General features: G+C 39.3%; 1 protein-coding gene across 1 annotated transcript in view; it reads left to right on the top strand.

Annotated features, from left to right (window-relative positions):
* The window catches only part of MGAT4D (MGAT4 family member D), a 55964-nt gene that overhangs the window by 18051 nt on the left and 16707 nt on the right, over nucleotides 1-21206 (top strand). The window contains exons 2-5 of the mRNA XM_043902476.1: nucleotides 6084-6242; nucleotides 9884-10021; nucleotides 15673-15806; nucleotides 19075-19121. Of these exons, the coding sequence (XP_043758411.1) occupies nucleotides 6084-6242; nucleotides 9884-10021; nucleotides 15673-15806; nucleotides 19075-19121 (478 nt within the window). The remainder of the gene's footprint in view (nucleotides 1-6083; nucleotides 6243-9883; nucleotides 10022-15672; nucleotides 15807-19074; nucleotides 19122-21206) is intronic.

Below are 21206 nucleotides of genomic sequence, written 5' to 3'. Positions count from 1 at the left end.
GCATTTTAGCAGAAAAGTGAATGAAGTTAGGGAGCTCTGGCCACTCAGCTCATCTACAGATGAGCTGAGAAAATTTGCAAGAGTCAAAGTGTAAGGTGGGGAGAGTGATTTGCAGGAGGAATAGCATGGAGGCCAGTGTGTCTGGAGCTGCTCCCCAGAATCAGGTGGGAGGGACGGGGATGAGGCCAGAGAGGGAGCCAAGGCCTGACATGTAGGGCTCCATCCTGGTAAGGTTTTGGCTCTTTGTCTGAGTATGATGAGAAATCTCTGAAGGGTTTGGAGCAGGGGAATGGCATTACCCAGCCTTTGCCATAGGCTACATATGTGTGTATTCTTGTTTATAAAAGGCAGACAAGTGAAAAAATATTAAATGTTTCAGCCCAGATATATCACCATTACTTTTATACCTTTGTATTTTACCTTAATTAAAAAAAATTTGTCTGGAATTTATTGTCTTCCAAAGGGTGAATTCTCTTTTATTCCACCTCAACTGACAGCCAATTCTGTGCTTTCCTTGGTAATTAAAATATGATTTTTCCCCATATTCTTGTGTTTCTAATAGTTTTCCTTATTTATTTTGATATTGTACTGTATAATATATAAAGAATTTGTTTTTATCATAGATTATGATGAAAGCATAAGCCTTTTTCAGTGTAAAATGAGCCACTTTAACTTAATGCATTTTTCCCCTGTGTGATTGTTTTTTACATTTTTATACTGAAGTGAAGGGAAAAAAGTAAGCACAAGTCTAGAGCTATGTAAAGCTAAACATGTATGGTGGTTCTCTTTAAGCAGTGAAATTACAATGGGTTTTTTTCTTTTCTGTGCCTTTTTCTAAAATGCTAACCTATGTATTGCTTCCCTGAGAAGATGCTTCCATATTTCAGCAAAGTGGCCAAGACTGGAGACTGCTCGGTGCCCTCATTTTCTCTGAGCCATGTGTTTGCCGCACATTTGGATGCCTCAGAAGCATCTTGACTACCTCTGGCCCCGCTACTTTTCCTGTTTCCCAATACGGATTGAATACCAGGTTAGAAATCTAGAGTCATGTTGGAATCCTAAGAGGGATTCTGTTCTCCTCTCTGTCAGGTGAAAGTGAAAGTGAAAGTTGCTCAGTTGTGTCCCACTCTTTGCAACCCCATGGACTGTACAGTGCATGGAATTCTTCAGGCCAGCATACTGGAGTGGGTAGCCTTTCCCTTCTCCAGGGGATCTTCCCAACCCAGGGATCGAACCCAGGTCTTCCACATTGCGGGAGGATTCTTTACCAGCTGAGCCACAAGGGAAGCCCAAGAGTACAGGAGTGGATAGCCTTTCCCTTCTCCAGTGGATCTTCCGGACCCAGAAATTGAACCGGGGTCTCCTGTATTGCAGGCGGATTCTTTACCAACTGAGCTATCAGGGAAGCCCCTCTATCAGTTAAGTCTTTGCAATAAAAGTTCTCAGATATTTCTCATATCCATCTCCTACTTCCTAATCCTTTGTGCCCTGGTTTATTCTTTATCATCTCTCACTTGAAACTAATATCACTATAGGTTCCTAACTGATAGTTTCTCTGGTATTAGTTTTGCTTTCCTGAAACAGTCTTCAATGGGGTCATCAGAATGATCTTTCTAAAACTGTTAGGTAGTGATTACCTAATAGTCTTCAGTGATGCTTCACAATTGAGATAGTTGTTCCCATGATAGTCTGTAGTGGTGTTCTAAGATATATAAAGTCACCCAAAGAAAAAAGAGTGATTCCATTATCTTTCTATTAAAACAAAAAGGTGCTGTGGAATGGGTTACAAAATTTGCCCACATTTTAAAGAAACGTTACAGAAATTCCATTAATGTTGTAGGCATTTCAAGTTATGCCTCCACCTGTGTCCTTTTCTTCAAATTCACTGCCATTAGAGGTGTTTTATTTTATTTATTAAAAAAAATTGGTTTTTTTTTTTTTTTGGCTATGTTGCATGGCATGTGGGATCTTAGTTCTCTGACTGGGGATCAAAGCCATGCCCCTTGTATTAGAAGCTTGGAGTCTTAACCACTGGACCACCAGGGAAGTCCTCTAGAGGTTTTATAGAAGAAAGGTTTGAGAAACACTGGTTTATATGAAAAAGTTCAAGCTCCTTCTCATAGCTTGTTAAGAAGACCGGTATAATGAGACCCTTTTTTACCTTCACTGTGAATTTTCCCTGTGTTGTGCTGAGATAATGAAAAGCTTCTGGGTTTGTAGAGACGTATTTTTGAATGCCTCGTCGCCTTTTCACACTGCTTTCCAACAGAGTACCCTTCCCTGTTTCCCTCGACTGTCTAATAACTCGAGCTCCTTCAAGAGTCCGTGAACTTTTAAGTTTAATTAGGTCCCATTTGTTTATTTTTGCTTTTATTTCCAATATTCTGGGAGGTGGGTCTTAGAGGATCTTGCTGTGATTTATGTTGGAGAGTGTTTTGCCTATGTTCTCCTCTAGGAGTTTTATAGTTTCTGGTCTTACATTTAGATCTTTGATCCGTTTTGAGTTTATTTTTGTGTATGGTGCTAGAAAGTGTTCTAGTTTCATTCTTTTACAAGTGGTTGACCAGTTTTCCCAGCACCACTTGTTAAAGAGGTTGTCTTTTTTCCATTGTATATTCTTGCCTCCTTTGTCGAAGATAAGGTATCCATAGGTTCATGGATTTATCTCTGGGCTTTCTATTTTATTCCACTGATCTATATGTCTGTCTTTGTGCCAGTGCTTTTGCACAACAAAGGAAACTATAAGCAAGGTGAAAAGACAGCCTTCAGATTGGGAGAAAATAATAGCAAATGAAGAAACAGACGAAGGATTAATCTCAAAAATATACAAGCAACTCCTGCAGCTCAATTCCAGAAAAATAAATGACCCAATCAAAAAATGGGCCAAAGATCTAAGCAAACATTTCTCCAAAGAAGACATACAGATGGCTAACAAACACATGAAAAGATGCTCAACATCACTCATTATCAGAGAAATGCAAATCAAAACCACAATGAGGTACCATTACACGCCAGTCAGGATGGCTGCTATCCAAAAGTCTACAAGCAATAAATGCTGGAGAGGGTGTGGAGAAAAGGGAACCCTCTTACACTGTTGGTGGGAATGCAAACTAGTACAGCCACTATGGAGAACAGTGTGGAAATTCCTTAAAAAACTGGAGATAGAACTGCCATATGACCCAGCAATCCCACTCCTGGGCATACACACCGAGGAAACCAGATCTGAAAGAGACACGTGTACTCCAATGTTCATCGCAGCACTGTTTATAATAGCCAGGACATGGAAGCAACCTAGATGCCCATCAGCAGACGAATTGATAAGGAAGCTATGGTACATATACACCATGGAATATTACTCAGCCATTATAAAAAATACATTTGAATCAGTTCTAATGAGTTGGATAAAACTGGAGCCCCTTATACAGAGTGAAGTAAGCCAGAAAGATAAACACCAATACAGCATACTAACGCATATATATGGAATTTAGAAAGATGGTAATGATAACTGTATATGCAAGACAGAAAAAGAGACACAGATGTATAGAACAGACTTTTGGACTCTATGGGAGAAGGCGAGGGTGGGAAGATCTGAGAGAATAGCATCGAAACATGTATATTATCAAGTGTGAAACAGATCACCAGTCCAGGCTGGATGCATGAGACAAGTGCTCAGGGCTGGTGCACTGGGAAGACCCAGAGGGATGGGATGGGGAGGGAGGTGGGTGGGGCGTTCAGGATGGGGAACACATGTAAACCCATGGCTGATTCATGTCAATGTATGGCAAAAACCACCACAATATTGTAAAGTAATTAGCCTCCAACTATTAAAAATAAATGAAAAAAAAAAAAAAAGAGTCCATGAGCGATCTCATCCTTCAGAATCCTCCCCCAGCCTGCTCTCCCCTTCCACCCCCAACCATCTCACTGCTGTCCTCTGTGCATACTATTGTCATTGCGTGCCAGGGGTTGAACTTGTTCTCTGCCCATGTTTCCTTAAGGGGATATCTTTCATTTCACCCTCCTAGAGAGGGCATTTGCAAGGGAACCCTTGGAACTTCGCCCAGCAGCTCATTACATTTCTCAGAACACTGAGGGTTCTTCTGAGTGGTGAGATTGTTCAGACCTAGCATCAGTGGGCCAGGTTAACAAGGTGGCAGAGTTGCTTCCTTAAAAAGTCAACTTGGGCCATCTCTGGCTTGTCCTCTTATAATAACTGTCTGAAAGAAGGAAAAGCCTTCCTCTTTACTCTTTCCTCCTAAGTGGTAAGCACACGCGGCAAGTCATCCCTTTGTGGATGTGGCCTCTCTCTTGTCCACCCCCTCGTTCAGTAATGAGGTGAGAGTGGGGGTACCGTGGGTAGGGGAATAGGGCATCCCAGTGCATTGTGCAGTACCCCATCGTCAGAGCTGCAAATAAAGCTCCTAGTCCCTGTTTGGAATTGATGTTATCAATGTGTGTGCTTACTTAGTTAAAACCTGAGGAGAAGAGAATCTATAATATCAGAGATAGCACATTGATTTCAGTCACTAATGTAGTTCTACCAGTCAGCCTATAAACTTCCTGAAAGCCGGAACTGACCATCTCTATTTTGTATTTCCATGGACAGAGTACTTGACAAATAAAAGGTGTTTAATTTCTTAATTTTTTTCTGATTATAGACCCAATGAAAATGATTTTAGGAACAGAAGAATTTTGTGAAAATAGGAAATAAAAAATGATTCAACAAACCAAAGATTATATATTAACAAAATATAAACTTGTACACACTTTTTTTTTACCATATTAATGTACTTTCTTTGCTAAATGGAAATTATAAGATTTTATTCTTAAAAAACAATTTTATAAAACTTTAAATATTCTTCTACAGGGTGATTTTTATTGCTACAGAATATTTAATTGATAAATGAAGAAAGAGTTGTCAATTGATCAATAATAATATTTGTCAGACATTTGTCAAGCATTTTGTGTATGTGTGCTTTGCCACATGGTTTACATGTATAATAGCGTTACAACTTCATAACAGCTCTGCAGCAGGAATTTTTATATATTCATTTGCATCTGAAGGAGCAAAGGCTAACAGAAATTAAGTAGCTTACCCAGCGTCACACAAATATTCAGCCAAGAGCCAGCAAAACTCTTAAAAGGTATTCTATAATTTATTTAGGATGCTTCCATCCCTGAGCATTATGGTTGTTTCCAGTTTTCTCACAGTGATAATTAATGCTGCCTATGTTGAACACCCTTAGAGCCAAATCTGTGTACATATTTCTGGTCATTTTCTTCAGAAAAATTCCTAGAAGTGAATTTTTTGCCTTCACTTGCTTTTCCCTCTAAGTTCAAATCTAATACATGCACAAAATGGAAAATTTGGAAAATACAGAAAAGCACAAAATAATAAAGCAAAAAACTATTGATAATCTCACCTTCTAGATATTACCATTTTTAACACTTCATTCTTTTTTTTATGTATACGTGTACATACATATTATATATATATAGCACTATATGGGCTTCCCTGGTAACTCAGCTGGTAAAGAATCCGCCTGCATTGCAGGAGACCTGGATTCGATCCCTGGGTTGGGAAGATCCCCTGGAGGAGGGCATGGCAACCCACTCCAGTGTTCTTGCCTGGAGAACCCCATGGACAGAGGAGCCTGGCGGGCTACGGCCCATGGGGTCACAAGAGTGGGACACGACTGAGCGACTAAGCGCAGCGTAGCACTGTGTATGCCGTTACTATTCAGTAGTTAGGTCGCGTTTGGCTCCTTTGTGATCCCATGAAGCCCACTGGGCTCCTCTGTCCATGAGTTCTCCAGACAAGAACACTGGGGTGGGTTGCCATTTCTTTCCCCATGCACTATATACACACACACATACATATAAGTGTAGTGTTATATATAACTGTATTCAAGCATATACTTTACATTTTGTTATAGAAAATTGTATGATATCACCTGCATCTCTTATGTCTCCTGCGTTGGCAGGTGGGTTCTTTACCACTGGCGCCTCCTCGGAAGCCCATATATTATAGAAAATTATATGATATTGCTACATGTATAAATATCTACATGTTTTCTTTGTAGGTAATCAATTAACTAACTGTAGAAACCATATTTCGGAGTTTAAGGAAAGTATACTACGCTTAAAAAACAAAACAGAAAGAAATCGCCAGGAGTTACTTAATGCCTTCAAGGAAATGAAGCTTGACATTTCAGAGAAAGAACATGATGCACAAAATGCAGGTTTGCATTGTTTTTGTTTTGTGTATGGTGGTTTGTTGTGTAATCTTTTGTGTTTGGAAATTTAGATTTTATGCTTTCTGATTTTAGGGCATTTCTTTCCAGTAGATATAACTAAATCAGTACTCATTCATTTTACTATGAAACATGCAAAAGTGTGGTAAGAGGCATCACTGATAAGTTTCCTCTCACTTGTACCTCGAAAATGGTCCTCTTCTGTTTTCTGTCTCTGAATGGCACCACCATCCGTGATCCGTCTGACAGAAGCAGCCAGAAACCTGCACATCCTCTCTGAATCCTTCCTCTTCCTCTAGCATACTTCTCCCATGACTGTCAGTAAGCAGTCCTATTCATTGATAATCCTGTATATCTCACAAATCTATCCACATTTTTCTGTCACCATCTCTACTACCCTAATCAGGCTACTTTCATGCTTCATCTGAATGACTGCTAACATACTTCTTTTTTTCCCCTTTCTCTCTCCAGTCTTGTCCCCACCTGTTTATGCTCATGTTAGCCAAAGTGAAGGCTACACTGTCCTGTAAATGAACTTTCAGTGGCTCCCCATTTCTTCTGGATGAAAAGTTCTGCCTCCTGCTTCCCCTTCTGTAATCCAGTACCTCCCCTGAATTCAGCCCCTGGCAGCCGCTGATCAGTTCTCCATAGTTTTCCATTTTCCAGAATGCCATACAAATGGAATCACACAGTGTATAACCTTTATGGACTCTTTCACTTAGCATAGATTCATCCAAGTTGTTATGCGACCAATTGTTTGTTGCCTTTTTGTTGCTTAATAGCATTCCACTGTACGGATGTGCAGTGGAGAGATTGTTTCACCAATTAAGACACATTTGGATTGTTTTTCAGGTTTCTTTGTTTCTTTTTTGGTGATTACAAATACCTGTTGCCGTAAGCATTCGTGTACAGATTTTTTTGTATGAAGGGAATTTTCCTTGCTTTAGGATAAATATCTAGGATTGATGGGCATATGATAGGTGGATGTTTAACATTATAAGAAACTGCCAAGATGTTTTTCAGAGTGGGTTGTGCCATTTTGGAGCAATGTATGAGAGTCACAGTCACTCCAGTTAATTACAGCCTTTCTGGTGTCATGGCCTCTCATAGTTTTGTGTATTTCTCTGGTGACTAATGATGTTGAACTTTTTTTATGTGCTCCTTGGCCCTCCATATATCTTCTTTGATGAGATGCCTGTTCAGATATTTTACACATTTCTAATTGAGTGTTTTTTTCTTGTTGTTGAGTTTTGAATATTAAAAAGCATATTAAAAAGCAGAGACATTACTTTGCCAATAAAGGTCCATATAGTCAAAGCTATGGTTTTTCCAGTACTTATGTATGGATGTGAGAGTTGGACTATAAAGAAAGCATCAAGAAAGTTGATGATTTGAACTGTGTGGTGTTGGAGAAGACTCTTGAGAGTCCCTTGGACTGCAAGGAGATCAAAACAGTCAATCCTAGACGAAATCAGTCCTGAATATTCATTGGAAGGACTGATGTTGAAGCTGAAACTCCAATATTTTGGCCACCTGATGCGAAGAGCTGACTCATTGGAAAAGACCCTGATGCTGGGAAAGATGGAAGTCGGGAGGAGAAGGGGATGACAGAGGATGAGATAGTTGGATGGCATCACCCACTTGATGGACATGAGTTTGAGCAAGCTCCAGGAGTTGGTGATGGACAGGGAAGCCTGGCACGCTGCAGTCCATGGGGTCAGAAAGGATAGGACATGACTGAGCAACTAAACTGAACTGTTGAGTTTTGAGAGTTGTACATATCCTAGATATGTATCTCATGGATGTGTGATTTGGAAATATTTTCTCCCAGGCTGTGGTTTGTCTTATTCTCTTTGTGGTGTTCCTCAGAAAGCAAACATTTTTAATTTTGATGAAGTCGAGTTTTCCTTTTTATATATTATGCCTTTGATGTTGTATCTAAGAACTCTTTATCTAGCTCAGGGTCATAAAGATTTTCTTTTTAGGTTTTTAAAAAATTTAACATTTTAGGATTTACATTTAGGTCTATGAAACTTTTGAGTTTATTTCTATAAATGGTATGAAGTATAGGTAAAAGTTCAGTTTTTATTCAGTTCATTCGCTCAGTCGTGTCCGACTCTTTGTGACCCCATGGACTGCAGCACGCCAGGCCTCCCTGCCCATCACCAACTCCTGGAGCTTACTCAAACTAATGTCCATCGATTCGGTGATGCCATCCAACTATCTCATCCTCTGTTGTCCCCTTCTCCTCCCGCCTTCCATCTTTCCCAGCATCAGGGTCTTTTCCAACAAGTCAGTTCTTCCCATCAGGTGGCCAAAGTATTGGAGTTTCAGCTTCAACATCAGTCCTTCCAATGAATATTCAGGACTGATCTCTTTTAGGATGGACTGGTTAGATCTCCTTGCAGTCCAAGGGACTTTCAAGAGTCTTCTCCAGCACCACATTCGAACACCACAGTTTATTGGAGTATAATTGCTTTACAAAGTTGTGTTAGTTTCAGTTGTATAATGAAATGTATCAGCTACATGTATACATGTATCCCTTTCCCCCTGGACCTCTCTCCCTCCCCTCCTTCCACCCACTGAGGTCATCACAGAGCTCCCAGCTGAGCTTCCTGTGCTATACCACAGCTTCCCACTAGGTATCTGTTTGACACATGGGTGGAAGACCAAATAGACAGCTCTCCAGAGGAGATGTACCGCTGTCCAAGAAGCACATGAGGAGATGCTCAGCATCACTCATTATTAGAGAAATGCAAGGTTCAGTCTTTTTCATGTGAATGCCTAAGTGTTTTAGAACCATAGGTCGAAAAGGTTTTTCTTTCTGCAGTTACCTTTGCATTGTCTTCAAAAATCAGTTGACCATATTTGTGTGGCTCTATGTCTGTATCTCTGTTGTTCTGTAGGCCTGTGTGTCTGTTCTGTAGTGCTCCACGGCCTTGATTACTGTATTATGTATTATGAATTAAATTGGGTAGTGTACGTCCTTCAACTTTGTTCTTCTTTTTCAGAATTATTGGGGCAAATTTGAATGAGTGGAGTCATTAAATGTTGAGAGGCTAGAAAACAAAGTTATAAAAATACAAGCTTTAATGATGTGATGTTAAAGTGGTAGAGCAGGCCAGCTAGAGCATGTTTCGGTTCTACTTCCTTTGTTTGGAACCGTCTGTTCTGTTAGCCTCTGGTTGTGTCACTCATAGTGTTAGATTTACATTAAATACCTTGAAAATAAATGGGCTTCCCTGGTGGCTCAGATGGTAAAGAATCTGCCTGTAATGCAGGAGACCTGAGTTTGATCTCTGGGTTGGGAAGATCCCCTGGAGAAGGCGTTGGCTACCCACGCCAGTATTCTTGCCTGGAGAAATCCATGGATAGAGGAGTCACAAAGAGTCAGACATGACTGAGCCACTAACACTTTCACTTCAAAATAAACATGAATCAATAATCTTTGAGCTATATTTTATAGCTTTACAATGTTGTTAATTCATAGTTAATAGTATGTATCCTATATATTGAATACTAAATTAATCGTGAATTAACTTATTAACTACTATGTTAAAAAATTGTACTGGAAAGAGAAGAATCCCTATAGTTGTGAACTCAAAAACCTTATCTTTTCTCTTTTTCAGTTGAGAAGAAAGTGAATACCTCAGATACGAATGAAACAGTGTTTGATGCATTTGAAGTCTTAAAGTTCTTTTTCCCTCATCTAAGGAAAGTAGACAGAATTTATCCTGATGTAATCATGGGCAGAGAGAAAACAGGCGGTAAGAAAACTTAGCATTGGAAGATCAAATACAGACATTTTGATCATTGGAAACATCCTTTTAAATTTTAAAATGTAATCAACTCATATGATATTCAGACAGACCTCCAGCCTATCTGGCATTCATTTGTATTACTGGAAATCAATGTATTGTCTTGTAGAAAAAAATCATTCAATAAATATTTGGAGACTTGAATTTAAATCCAAGTTTAATGAAGATGCTTTGGAAATAAGTCACTATAAGCCAGACATCATTAAGCATCTTTTACGTGCTTGGCAACTCTTTCCTCCTTTGGTTTTGATAAATCTATTTCTTATCTGGTTGTCTTCCTATTGCCTCATCTTTCTGAGGAGCAAAGTCAACAAAAGCCTTACAGAAGAGGTAATGCTTGAGTTAAGCCTTGAAGAATGAGTTCAATTTCACCAGATATAGGAGAAGAGAAAAAGTATTTGCATTGGAAGCAGGGATATTAGGTTAAGTCTCAGAACACCTGCCATTCCCACCAACCACGTTCATTCCAATGAGTGAGTCATTCCAGGTCAGAGGTCAGCAAACCAGAGCCTGCAGGCCAGATTTGCCTATCTTTAAGAAGCCATATTGGACCGTAGTCATGCTTGTTGTTCACTTGTTGTCTCTGACTGCTTTTGTGCTGCAGTAACAGAGATAAGTAGCTTCAGCAGAGATGATACAGCCCAAGAGCTGAAAATTGTACTGTCTGGCCCTTCAGTAGAGAAAGTGAGCTGACCTCTGCTCTTGGCAGTTCCTTGGGAATAAACAGTGTTGGTCTATGTCACATGCCTCTAACAAACCTGTTGTGTTGGGATGGAGAAGCCAGGTGACATTGTTTTCCATCTACTGAATTCTGTGTCCCATATACCAAGTTTGATGTTTTCTTTCATTATCTCATTTCATTCTCACAATCCAGTGAAGTAGGGGCTGTGATTATCTTTATTTCTTACCTGAGGCCTAGAGAGATGATGGAACTCTCTGAGATCACACTTGTAGAGGTCTTCACCTGCATCATATTCCTTCCTAGAAGTATTTTAATTGTGGCCTATAAATATGTACATACACATGCGTGAATGTATGAGAGAGTGCACACCAGACAAGACTACATTATACAGAAAGAGGAGGAGTTGAAAGACATAGAAAAGATGAAATCAGTCCCCAGTAACTCTAAGATACTGGATACCAAAGAGAAGCCCAGCCTTGGATACGTGTCAGAAAAGATAAACCAAAGCCCATGATACAGAGTGAAAGGAAGGGGAGAGAGAGGTTGGTAACTGGGAAGAGCAATGGAATTCTTTGTGTGGGAGCTCGGGGTGTTGAAATAAACCAGTTATCAGTGCTGTATTAAATCCTGAATAATTGTCTAATCCCCCAACTATTTCCTTCTTTCCAACCAGAGCTGAATATATTGATCAGGTTTGATTATATTGATATATAATCAGTGCTGTATATATTGACCTAGGATTTCCTAGGTTCTTGAGAGGAGAGGTTTGCATATAAACCTTCATCACCAGAAGTAATTTAAAGGGAGACTTTAGTTACCTTAAAGATGACATAAAACATTTGCAAGAGTGCTGAAGTCTATAGCATGTCCTCCTGGGGAACCTGTCATCAGGCTTGTATCTTCTCTATTCTGATATATCTCAGATAATTTCTACTCTATAGCCCCTCTGTAACTACTTTTCATTCAGCCTTCTTTTCTTGCCCGGTCTATTGAAATAGACTTGTCATTTTTCTCTTGGCTTTAGTATTGCCAAAGTCAGTTCATTCCTAATACTTTGCTCAGAGGTACATACTTAAGTGCATGACTCATCATGCACAACTGTTCCTTAAAATCCTTCAGTAGATGCTCAGTGCATATAGAGTGACATTAACTCCTTGATATGGTATATGCACAGTAGTTTATATCTTTCAAATCTCATTTTCTGCCGCTTCCTTTTTTTTTGCAGCAACCCCAGACATTCCCTACAAGTGATCAGTTGATAATTGCCTATAAGGAACATATCACCTCTGTCAACCCACAACTAACTTGTCATATCTCTTATCCAATATGACTTTTCAGCTTAACTGACAACCTCTTTGTGAACTTCTTTGTGAAGGCTTCCACGTTTCCTCCTTTAACAAGCTTCTGCCCAGCACCAAACACTTACTAGGCTCTAGTGAGATAGTGGTGAACAGACGCGGAACTTATCCTCTTAGAGACAAATGAGGAAACAATTACAATAGAAATTAATCAGTGCTCTGACAAGGATATACAAGGGTAGAGCCAAATCTACTTGGGGATTTAGGGAAGGCTAATCTGTACTTGGGGAATTAGGGAAGGCTTTCTGGAGGAGGTGACATCTAAAGTGAGACATAAAGGGTAAAGAATTGCAATGGGATGAGTAAGGAAAAGGGCTTCCCAGGTGGTGCTAGTGATAAAGAATCTGCCCGCCAATGCAGGAGATGCAGGTTCTCCTGCATGGGTTCGATCCATGGGGTGGGAAGAACCCCTGGAGGAGGGCATGGCAACCCACTCTAATATTCTTGCTTGGAGAATCCCATGGACAGAGGAGCCTGGTGGACTACAGTCCATAGGGTCGCAAAGAGTTGGACACAACTGAAGCAATTTGGCACACATGCATGCATACAAGTAGAGAAAAGGCAGATGGTGGATAGCAGAAAAGGAGAAGAAAGAATGTGAGAGGTCTAACAGCAAGAGGACTTGGAAAAAAGATGTGGTTTGTGTGCGCAATTAGGGCTGGTGACTATTGGCAGTAAAACATGAAATGGAGGCCACATAATAGAGGAGTTTGGCTGTGTTTATCCACCCCAGATTTTTGGACATTATTATGTGGCAGTCGTTATGTTAATGCTAGATTCATAATAACGGTGAACAAAACAAGCAGAGTCTACCCTCACTCAGCTTGCAGTCTAGGTAGGAAGACACATGGGTAGCAACAAAAAGGACAAGTTGTATGAGAGACGAGGTCAGAATCCACTTAGAAAGAGTGAGTAGAACTAGCACAGGTGCCTGAAAAAGAGTGTTCTGGGCACCAAGGAATTGCGCGTGCAGATGCCTGGAGAGGAAAGAGGACTGAATGATCAGTCTGGGAAGCTCAACGACACCAAGGAAGACTGGTTTCGAGAGAGGGTAGTTGAAACAGAAGAGGTAGGTTGGGACTGGGTCACTAAGGGTCTTGCAGACTTTTGTAAATGTATTCCTTATCCTAAGACATGGGAAGCCATTCAAGAAATTGCTTCCGAGAGTAGATCCCAAAATTTGAAACTTGACTCCTGCTTTACACCATTCATAAAAATCAATTCCAGGTGGATTGTAGATCTAAATATAACAGACAGATAATAAATCAGCTAGAAGATTATCTGGAAAACATCTTTATGGACTTGAAGATAAGCAAACATTTCTCAGCAGGAATCAAAAAGCACTGGCCATAAAGGAAATGATTGATAAATTGCACAATGCTAAAGTTAAGAGCGTCTTTTCTTAATTTTAGGAAATCCGTGATGGAAGATGGTATGTGTAATACACATAACTGACGAAGGGTTCATATTCAGAATCTATAAAGAGCATCAGTCAATCAGTAAGGAAAACACAGACAAGTTAATAAAGAAATGGACAAATCTTGAACAGGGATTTCACAGAAGAATATCCAAAGGTCAATAAACATATGAAAATATGTTCAAACACAATAGTAATCAGGGAAATCCTGATTCTTACTGCTGTCACTGAAGTTCAATAATTTTTCTTAAGTAAACACCTCTCAGTGTTTTGTATACCAGGGCTCTGATGGTTTTGACAACTTTGTTTTACAGTTTCATTATTGCTTTTTAGAGAGAGGATTTTTCTGAGTTCCTCACTGAGCCATTCTCGAAGTACTTATCTCCATTATAAAGGTGTGGAAATTAAGGCAGGACAGGGTAGAAAAACATCTACTTTTGCTTTATTGACTATGCCAAAGCCTTTGACTGTGTGGATCACAATAAACTGTGGAAAATTCGTCAAGAGATGGGAATACCAAACCACCTGACCTGCCTCCTGAGAAATCTGTATGCAGGTCAAGAAGCAACAGTTAGAACTGGACATGGAAAAACAGACTGGTTCCAAATCAGGAAAGGAGTACATCAGGGCTGTATATTGTCACCCTGCTTATTTAATTTATATTCAGAGTACATCATGCAAAATCCTGGGCTGGATGAAGCACAAGCTGGAATCAAGATCGCCAGGAGAAATATCAATAACCTCAGATATGCAGATGACACCACCCTTATGGCAGAAAGTAAAGAAGAACTAAAGAGCCTCTTGATGAAAGTGAAAGAGGAGAGTGGAAAAGTTGGCTTAAAACTCAACATTCAGAAAACTAAGATCATGGCATCTGGTCCTATCACTTAATGGCAAATAGATGGGGAAACAGTGGTTGACTTTATTTTTTTGGACTCCAAAATCACTGCAGATGGTGATTGCAGCCATGAAATTAGAAGACACTTTCTCCTTGGAAGAAAAGCTATGCTCAACCTAGACAGCATATTAAAAAGCAGAGATATTACCTTGCCAACAAAGGTTCATCTAGTCAAAGCTATTATTTTTCCAGTGATCATGTATGGATGTGGGAGTTGGACTATAAAGAAAGCTGAGCACCGAAGAATTAATGCTTTTGAACTGTGGTGTTGGGAGAAGACTCTTGAGAGTCCCTTGGACTGCAAGGAAATTCAACCAGTCCATCCTAAAGGAAATCAGTCCTGAATGTTCATTGGAAGGACTGATGTTGAAGCTGAAACTCCAATACTTTGGCCACCTGATGCAAAGAACCAACTCATTGGAAAAGACCCTGATGCTGGGAAAGATTGAAGGCGGGAGAAGGGGATGATAGAGGATGAGATGGTTGGATGGCACCACCAACACGATGGACATGAGTTTGAGTAGGCTTCGGGAGTTGGTGATGGACAGGGAAGCCTGGCGTGCTGCAGTCCATGGGGGATCAAAGAGTCAGACACGACTGAGCGACTGAACTGACTGACTGTATATCTTAACCCAACTCAAATAGCTGAGCACTGGTACAGTGAAGATTGAGTTTGGGTAGACTTTGCTGATAGAATATTAACGTGTATTGGAATAACATGGGATCTGTTCTCCTAATGCTTCAGTCATTAATATGCAATAAAAGTCACTTAAAGGCATGGATTCATGCCTGATAGATTCCATCAGTCATTTAGAAATTACTTCATACAATTTTTTCACAGGTGAAAATATTTCAAAGTATTTTTCCTATTTCAGGTTCCAGCATCTCCTTTGGAAGAAGAATAGAAAATCAGCCAGTGTATGATGTTTTGTACCCAGTTAGATGAAAGCTGTAATAAATGGAGAATGGCTAGTTTTATTTTTCAGTACATTGAAACTCTTCACATGAGAGCATCATAGAGTCTATTTAATGCGTTTGCTAACGATCCTCTGCAAATTGGAATTTCCTCAAAAAGAAAATATGTGATAAGACTTAACAGCAGTTTGGATTATTTTTGCAATAGAGTTTCAAATACTTTTTTGATGACCACACAACTAACGAAAACATAGTAATAAGCATACATATTAATGCTAAATTATGTTTTTCTCTGTGCTTTGAAATGATACCATATTCCTGTGCCTGCAGTTACCTTTGCCCTGGGTATTTCCACTGTCAACAGAGGAAATTATAGTTACCTGAAGCAAACACTGACCTCTCTCCTCTCCAGGATGACTCTTCCAGAAGAGAAGGACTCTGTGGTGATTGTCTCTATCGCAGATGTATGTATGAAAAATGAATAGGTCCCCTCACTCCTGACCCATAGTCTCTAAACACTGTGGTAATCACAGTGGTAATTTCCTCTGTGGTAATCACTGCATCGTGTTGAATTTTATCTTAAATTTTAAAAAGCATCTGCTAGATGCCTTTTTTGAATAACAATGTATTTAATACTTGTTTGATACCACCATCAGTTTAAGGGAAATAAAACAGTTCTATGTGGATAAATATGATTATATTGTTAAATATGTTACCAGGAGCCCTGTATACTATAAGGTACAGAAATTATATTTAAAAACAGGACATTTAAATGGGTGCTATAGTAATAAAACCTGTCCAGCCCAAGAAAAGGTTGGTATATGAATCAAGAGATAATTTGTATTAAGTCACAGTAACTATGATTAATTGAGGGACTCCTTTCTATGTCTGAAGGATTGTAGACAATTTTTATATACATTATTTATAACCTGCATTGCATTCCCTGTAAAGTAGGTATCCAGATGAAAAACCTGGATCTTAAAGTAAATAGTTTTCCCAGCACTTAATAGAGCAGGTTCAAATCTGCATCTCTCTAGTGGCCCACAGTTTTCTGTCTTGCCTCTAATGCCATGTAAAATTGTAAAGTGTGGTATAAATATTAACACCATAAAAGGTGTTTCAGAGGGGAGTTTGGCAGAAGATAGCAGATTTTAAATGTGTCTATCCTTTGAATCAGAAATCTCAAGTCTTGGGAGTTATCCTAAAGAGATAAGCAAGCAAGAATTTCAAAATAATAAAAATGTGACAGTAGACAGTGACAGTATGTTTGTCGTACATAATGTAGTACAAAATGTGCCAATATGATTGAGAACAGAGCCTGGATCTAGATTGTCAAGGTTCAGATGCCAGCTGCTCCACTTCCTGCCTTGTGAACGTGAACAAGTTACTTAACTTCTCCATGCTTCACTTTCCTTGTTTGTGAAATAGTGATGATATTGCCTACAGTATATGGATGTTTTGGCCATTAAATTAGCTAGTATTGGGGGAGTATTTACAGTGATGTATGTCACATAGCAAGTGTTCAGTAAGTGACAATTTCAAAGATTTTCAGTGCACTGTTGTTTTATAATACAGCATATTAGATACAATCAAAATAGGTATCAGTGAGAGGGTATGTACTTTTGTCTATGTTGCAATAATTTGTAACCATTGAAAGAATGAATATCCATATTCAGTAATATAGAAGATGTCCGTATCATATTGTTGACTGAAAAAAGTTGTAAAGTATCATGTTTGACATTATATTATCTGTAGAAACTGTGATAGAAGAAAGGAAGCAAGGAAAAATAGAGGATAGAATACATAAAAAAAAGACAATGAACAAACCTCAGAATGATGATCTTCAAAATATTAATAATGGTTATCTCTGAATATTGGGAGTTTTTTTCTTTCCATTTATTTTTATTAGTTGGAGGCTAATTACTTTACAATATTGTAGTGGTTTTTGCCATACATTGACATGAATCAGCCATGGATTTACATGTATTCCCCATCCTGATCCCCCCTCCTGCCTCCCTCTCCACCCGATCCCTCTGGGTCTTCCCAGTGCACCAGCCCTGAGCACTTGTCTCATGCATCCAACCTGGGCTGGTGATCTGTTTCACCCTTGATAGTATACTTGTTTCAATGCTGTTCTCTCTGAAAAAAATCCCATCCTCACCTTCTCCCACAGAGTCTAAAAGTCTGTTCTGTACATCTGTGTCTCTTTTTCTGTTTTGCATATTGGGTTATCGTTACCATCTTTCTAAATTCCATATATATGTGTTAGTATGCTGTAATGTTCTTTATCTTTCTGGCTTACTTCACTCTGTATAATGGGCTCTAGTTTCATCCATCTCATTAGAACTGATTCAAATGAATTCTTTTTAATGGCTGAGTAATATTCCATAGTGTATATGTACCACAGCTTCCTTATCCATTCATCTGCTGATGGGCATGGATATTGGGAGTTAAAGGGATCTCTGCTGTCCTTTAAATTTTTTTCTCTGTTGTTTGAATTTTCTATGAAAAACATGTCTTAGAATGCAGAAAAACTCAAAACAAGCAGAAGAAGAATTAATAGGAACATAGAAACAAAAGATTAAATAATCATTCTGTCCAAGTTTAATTTTTTAATATTGGAAGCATTTACATAATCTCCAAAATGTTTTATCACATTACCGTGTGTTACATATTACAATCTTTATTTCTTTACTGTTGGCACATCTGCCTAAAATGTTTAGACCAATAATAAAATATTGGGGGACAAATTTTAAAATGGAATATAAAATGCTTAAGAGGTATAACTTTAGTAGTATGTTTAACATGTGTTTCAGTGGTTAAGAAATAGCTGGTGAGAGAGGGATGTGGGAGGGGGGATCAGGACAGGGAATACATGTAAATCCATGGCTGATTCATGTCAATGTATGACAAAAACCACTACAATATTGTAAAGTAATTAGCCTCCAACTAATAAAAATAAATGGGAAAAAAAGTAGCTGGTGATTCCATTTTTGGCTATCTTAAGAAACTGAAGTACTATAATAGAGTGGCCTGTATCATGGCTGAGCATTTTAAACAAGCAGTCTTAACTATATACATTCAAAGTTGCCTTTCAGACTACTCGGATTTGACAGTAGTAGAACTATAAGTATTCAAATATTCTCAAAATTTTGTGTTGGGAATGCTTGTGGGCCCTGAGGCTACATGTTATAAATGCCATAGGTTATGTAAAAAAAAATTACCTGAAAGTATAAGCCATCGAAAGCTACTTACAAATGAATGTGTCACCTAACATAGCAGAGTAGATACACACAGTTTGCTGATGGAAGGAAATTTGGGAATCAAGCCAACAAATACTGTCTCGAAAAATGTGGTGTACTTTTGAAGAAAGCTCCTTGTAGTACAATACTCATAAAATGAAGACACTTTCAAAAAAGGGCAGTTCTTTGAAATAAGCCATCCCATTTTTAGGACGAAACTGTTTTAGATACATAAGTTTTTGTGTACTAATTTCTAATTGTAAATAATGTGTAGTGATATTTCGTATTATGACAAAGGGAGAATAAAGTGTTTTCAGTATTCCAGTCAGATCTTTTAGATGCATGAATATTTTAAATTCTTTCATAGAAAGTAGAAACAGTAGAAATATTAAGACATAGTAACATTCCACACATAAACTAGATTTACATGTATTAGTAGAACTATGAGGTATGCTTCTTCATTTTAGTAAAATATTTCTCTCATTTTTAGAGTAACGAAAATTATGTAAAATCCGTGGTTGACATGATTACAAAAAAGTAAGTACTGTGTGATAAATTTAAAAATAACTGTTCTTTCATTTTTCTGTCCAATTACATGTTTTTATTAGTGTCTTATTCTATTTAATGAGTGTAACTGTGCAGAAAAAATATCATGTAGCTCTATCAATGCTGTGATGAAATGTAGCTTATAATTTCCCCCCAATTCTGTACATCATCTACCTATTAAAGTCCATATTTGTCATGATATTATTTTTATAGTATCTATTCTTCATTAAATCCATGGCCTCCGAGAGAAGCCTGCTGGATTATTTTTAAAGCATTCTTGTGTTCCTTACTGTATGAGGTTACTTTCCCAGCTTCTGCTTAGAATCTCCTGCTGCATGCAGCTCAGGAGATTAAAGCACGTTCTGATGAATCGAAATGAAATTTTTTATCAAGCAAGATGCTGTGGAATGGACCCAGCCTTCCAAATCCTTATGCTTAAGTGGGCCGTACAACTGGTGAGAAAAAAAAGTAAGTCCCAGCAAGGAAGCTGGTGGAATGGGAAAGGCAGTGTGAGAACACACTGAGTAGGAAGCGTTTAACTCTGGGTTCAGCCAAGAAGGGCTTTCATGAGAACTTAATAATCGGACTGCCTGCAAGTGTAATTAGACGTGTTTCGGGCAGACAGAAGGAGAGAATGCCTGGCAGATAGAATTGCTTGGGAAGGCAGAAGGGCCAAAGAGGGAGTATGTGGGGGAGGGACTCTAAGGACTGATGTTTCCTGAATGTAGTAGATGTTTGGAATTAAGGAGGAAAGACTGATGGGAGACAAGGCAGGTCATGATGAGGTCATGAAAAGCCTTATGATCAGTGCTAGGGCTGTGTGCTATTTGTGCTACAAGCTAGGGTTGCCTTCAAGCTGAATCTGGCTAACAGACATGCTTGTTTCAGCCAGCAATGCTTTGCTTTTTTTGTTTTCCCCTCACCAAATAGCTCTAGCGGATGAAGCCAACTTATTCTAGTTAAAAGAATTCCAGTCAGTGACTGTGGAATGAATAGAATTGGCAGCTTGCCATTTTGAAACATAATCGATTCAGGCATATCATGAAGTGACTGACAGGTGGAGGGGAAGCTTTCAGGGAAGGTGTATCAGTCAGCAGCCAAATGGGAAACTCTTGGTGGTTCAGAGAGAGGAAATAGAGACAATTTAATACAAAAAAATTGGCCAAGGGACTCCCCTGGTGGTCCAGTGGCTAAGACTCCTTGATCCCAATGCAGGGGTCCAGGTTCAATCCCTGTTCAGGGAACTGTTAATAGATCCTACATGCCCTGACATGACCAAGACCCAGTGCAGCCGAATAAATAAATATAAAAAATAAAATTATAAAATTAGCCAGAAAAGTTCACAAGAGCTGAGAGAAGAAAAAGAAGGAGAAAGGAGACAGGAGCATCGTAAAGGAAGAGGGGGTTGTGCCCCGAGGTCTGAGGCTGCGTGCACGGCCGCTGCGCTGTGCTCGATGCTGGGACACAGCCCTGTTGCTCCTGCCGGTGCTGCCAGGTCGCCGCGCTCCAGGCCCTGCCGAGACTTCTCCAGACCGCTCCAGGCCGCTGCTGGAGACTTCTCCAGAAACCAGCCATGTGGACAATGCCCTCCTACTGCCTTCCAGTCTCTTCCTTCCTGCCTCCCATGGGGCTACCTGGAAGGAGCAGATAAGGGGTCTCGGAATGGTGGCTTGCAGACCCCCCCACCCTACAATATCTGGCACTGTGGAAGTGGGGAAATGGGGGCTGAGAACAGATGGATAATTATTAATAGCAGGAAGGGATCAAGTTCCCCTTCCTGACCCTCTAATCGGGGGCCATGTCACTGCAAGTTAGAGAGTCAGACATTTGTGCCTTCTGTTATGATGCAGAGGAAATGCACCAAGAAATACCTGTAGGGTGTACCTGGTCACCAACCTCAAAACAAAACAAAACGAAACGACCTTGAATCTGTCAATGAAAATTTAATTAACAAGTTAAGGAAAAAGAGAATTTTAGTAGAGCCAAATTAGGATTAAAACTTTGGAGACATTCTGTCAGAAGCTCTGAGGACTGTTTCTTCCCCCTGGTAGAAGTCAGTTACATTTTTGAGACAGA

Source organism: Cervus elaphus, chromosome 5, assembly GCF_910594005.1.
Source record: "Cervus elaphus chromosome 5, mCerEla1.1, whole genome shotgun sequence".
Taxonomy (NCBI): Eukaryota; Metazoa; Chordata; class Mammalia; order Artiodactyla; family Cervidae; genus Cervus; species Cervus elaphus.
This window is presented reverse-complemented; position numbering and strand designations above follow the sequence as displayed.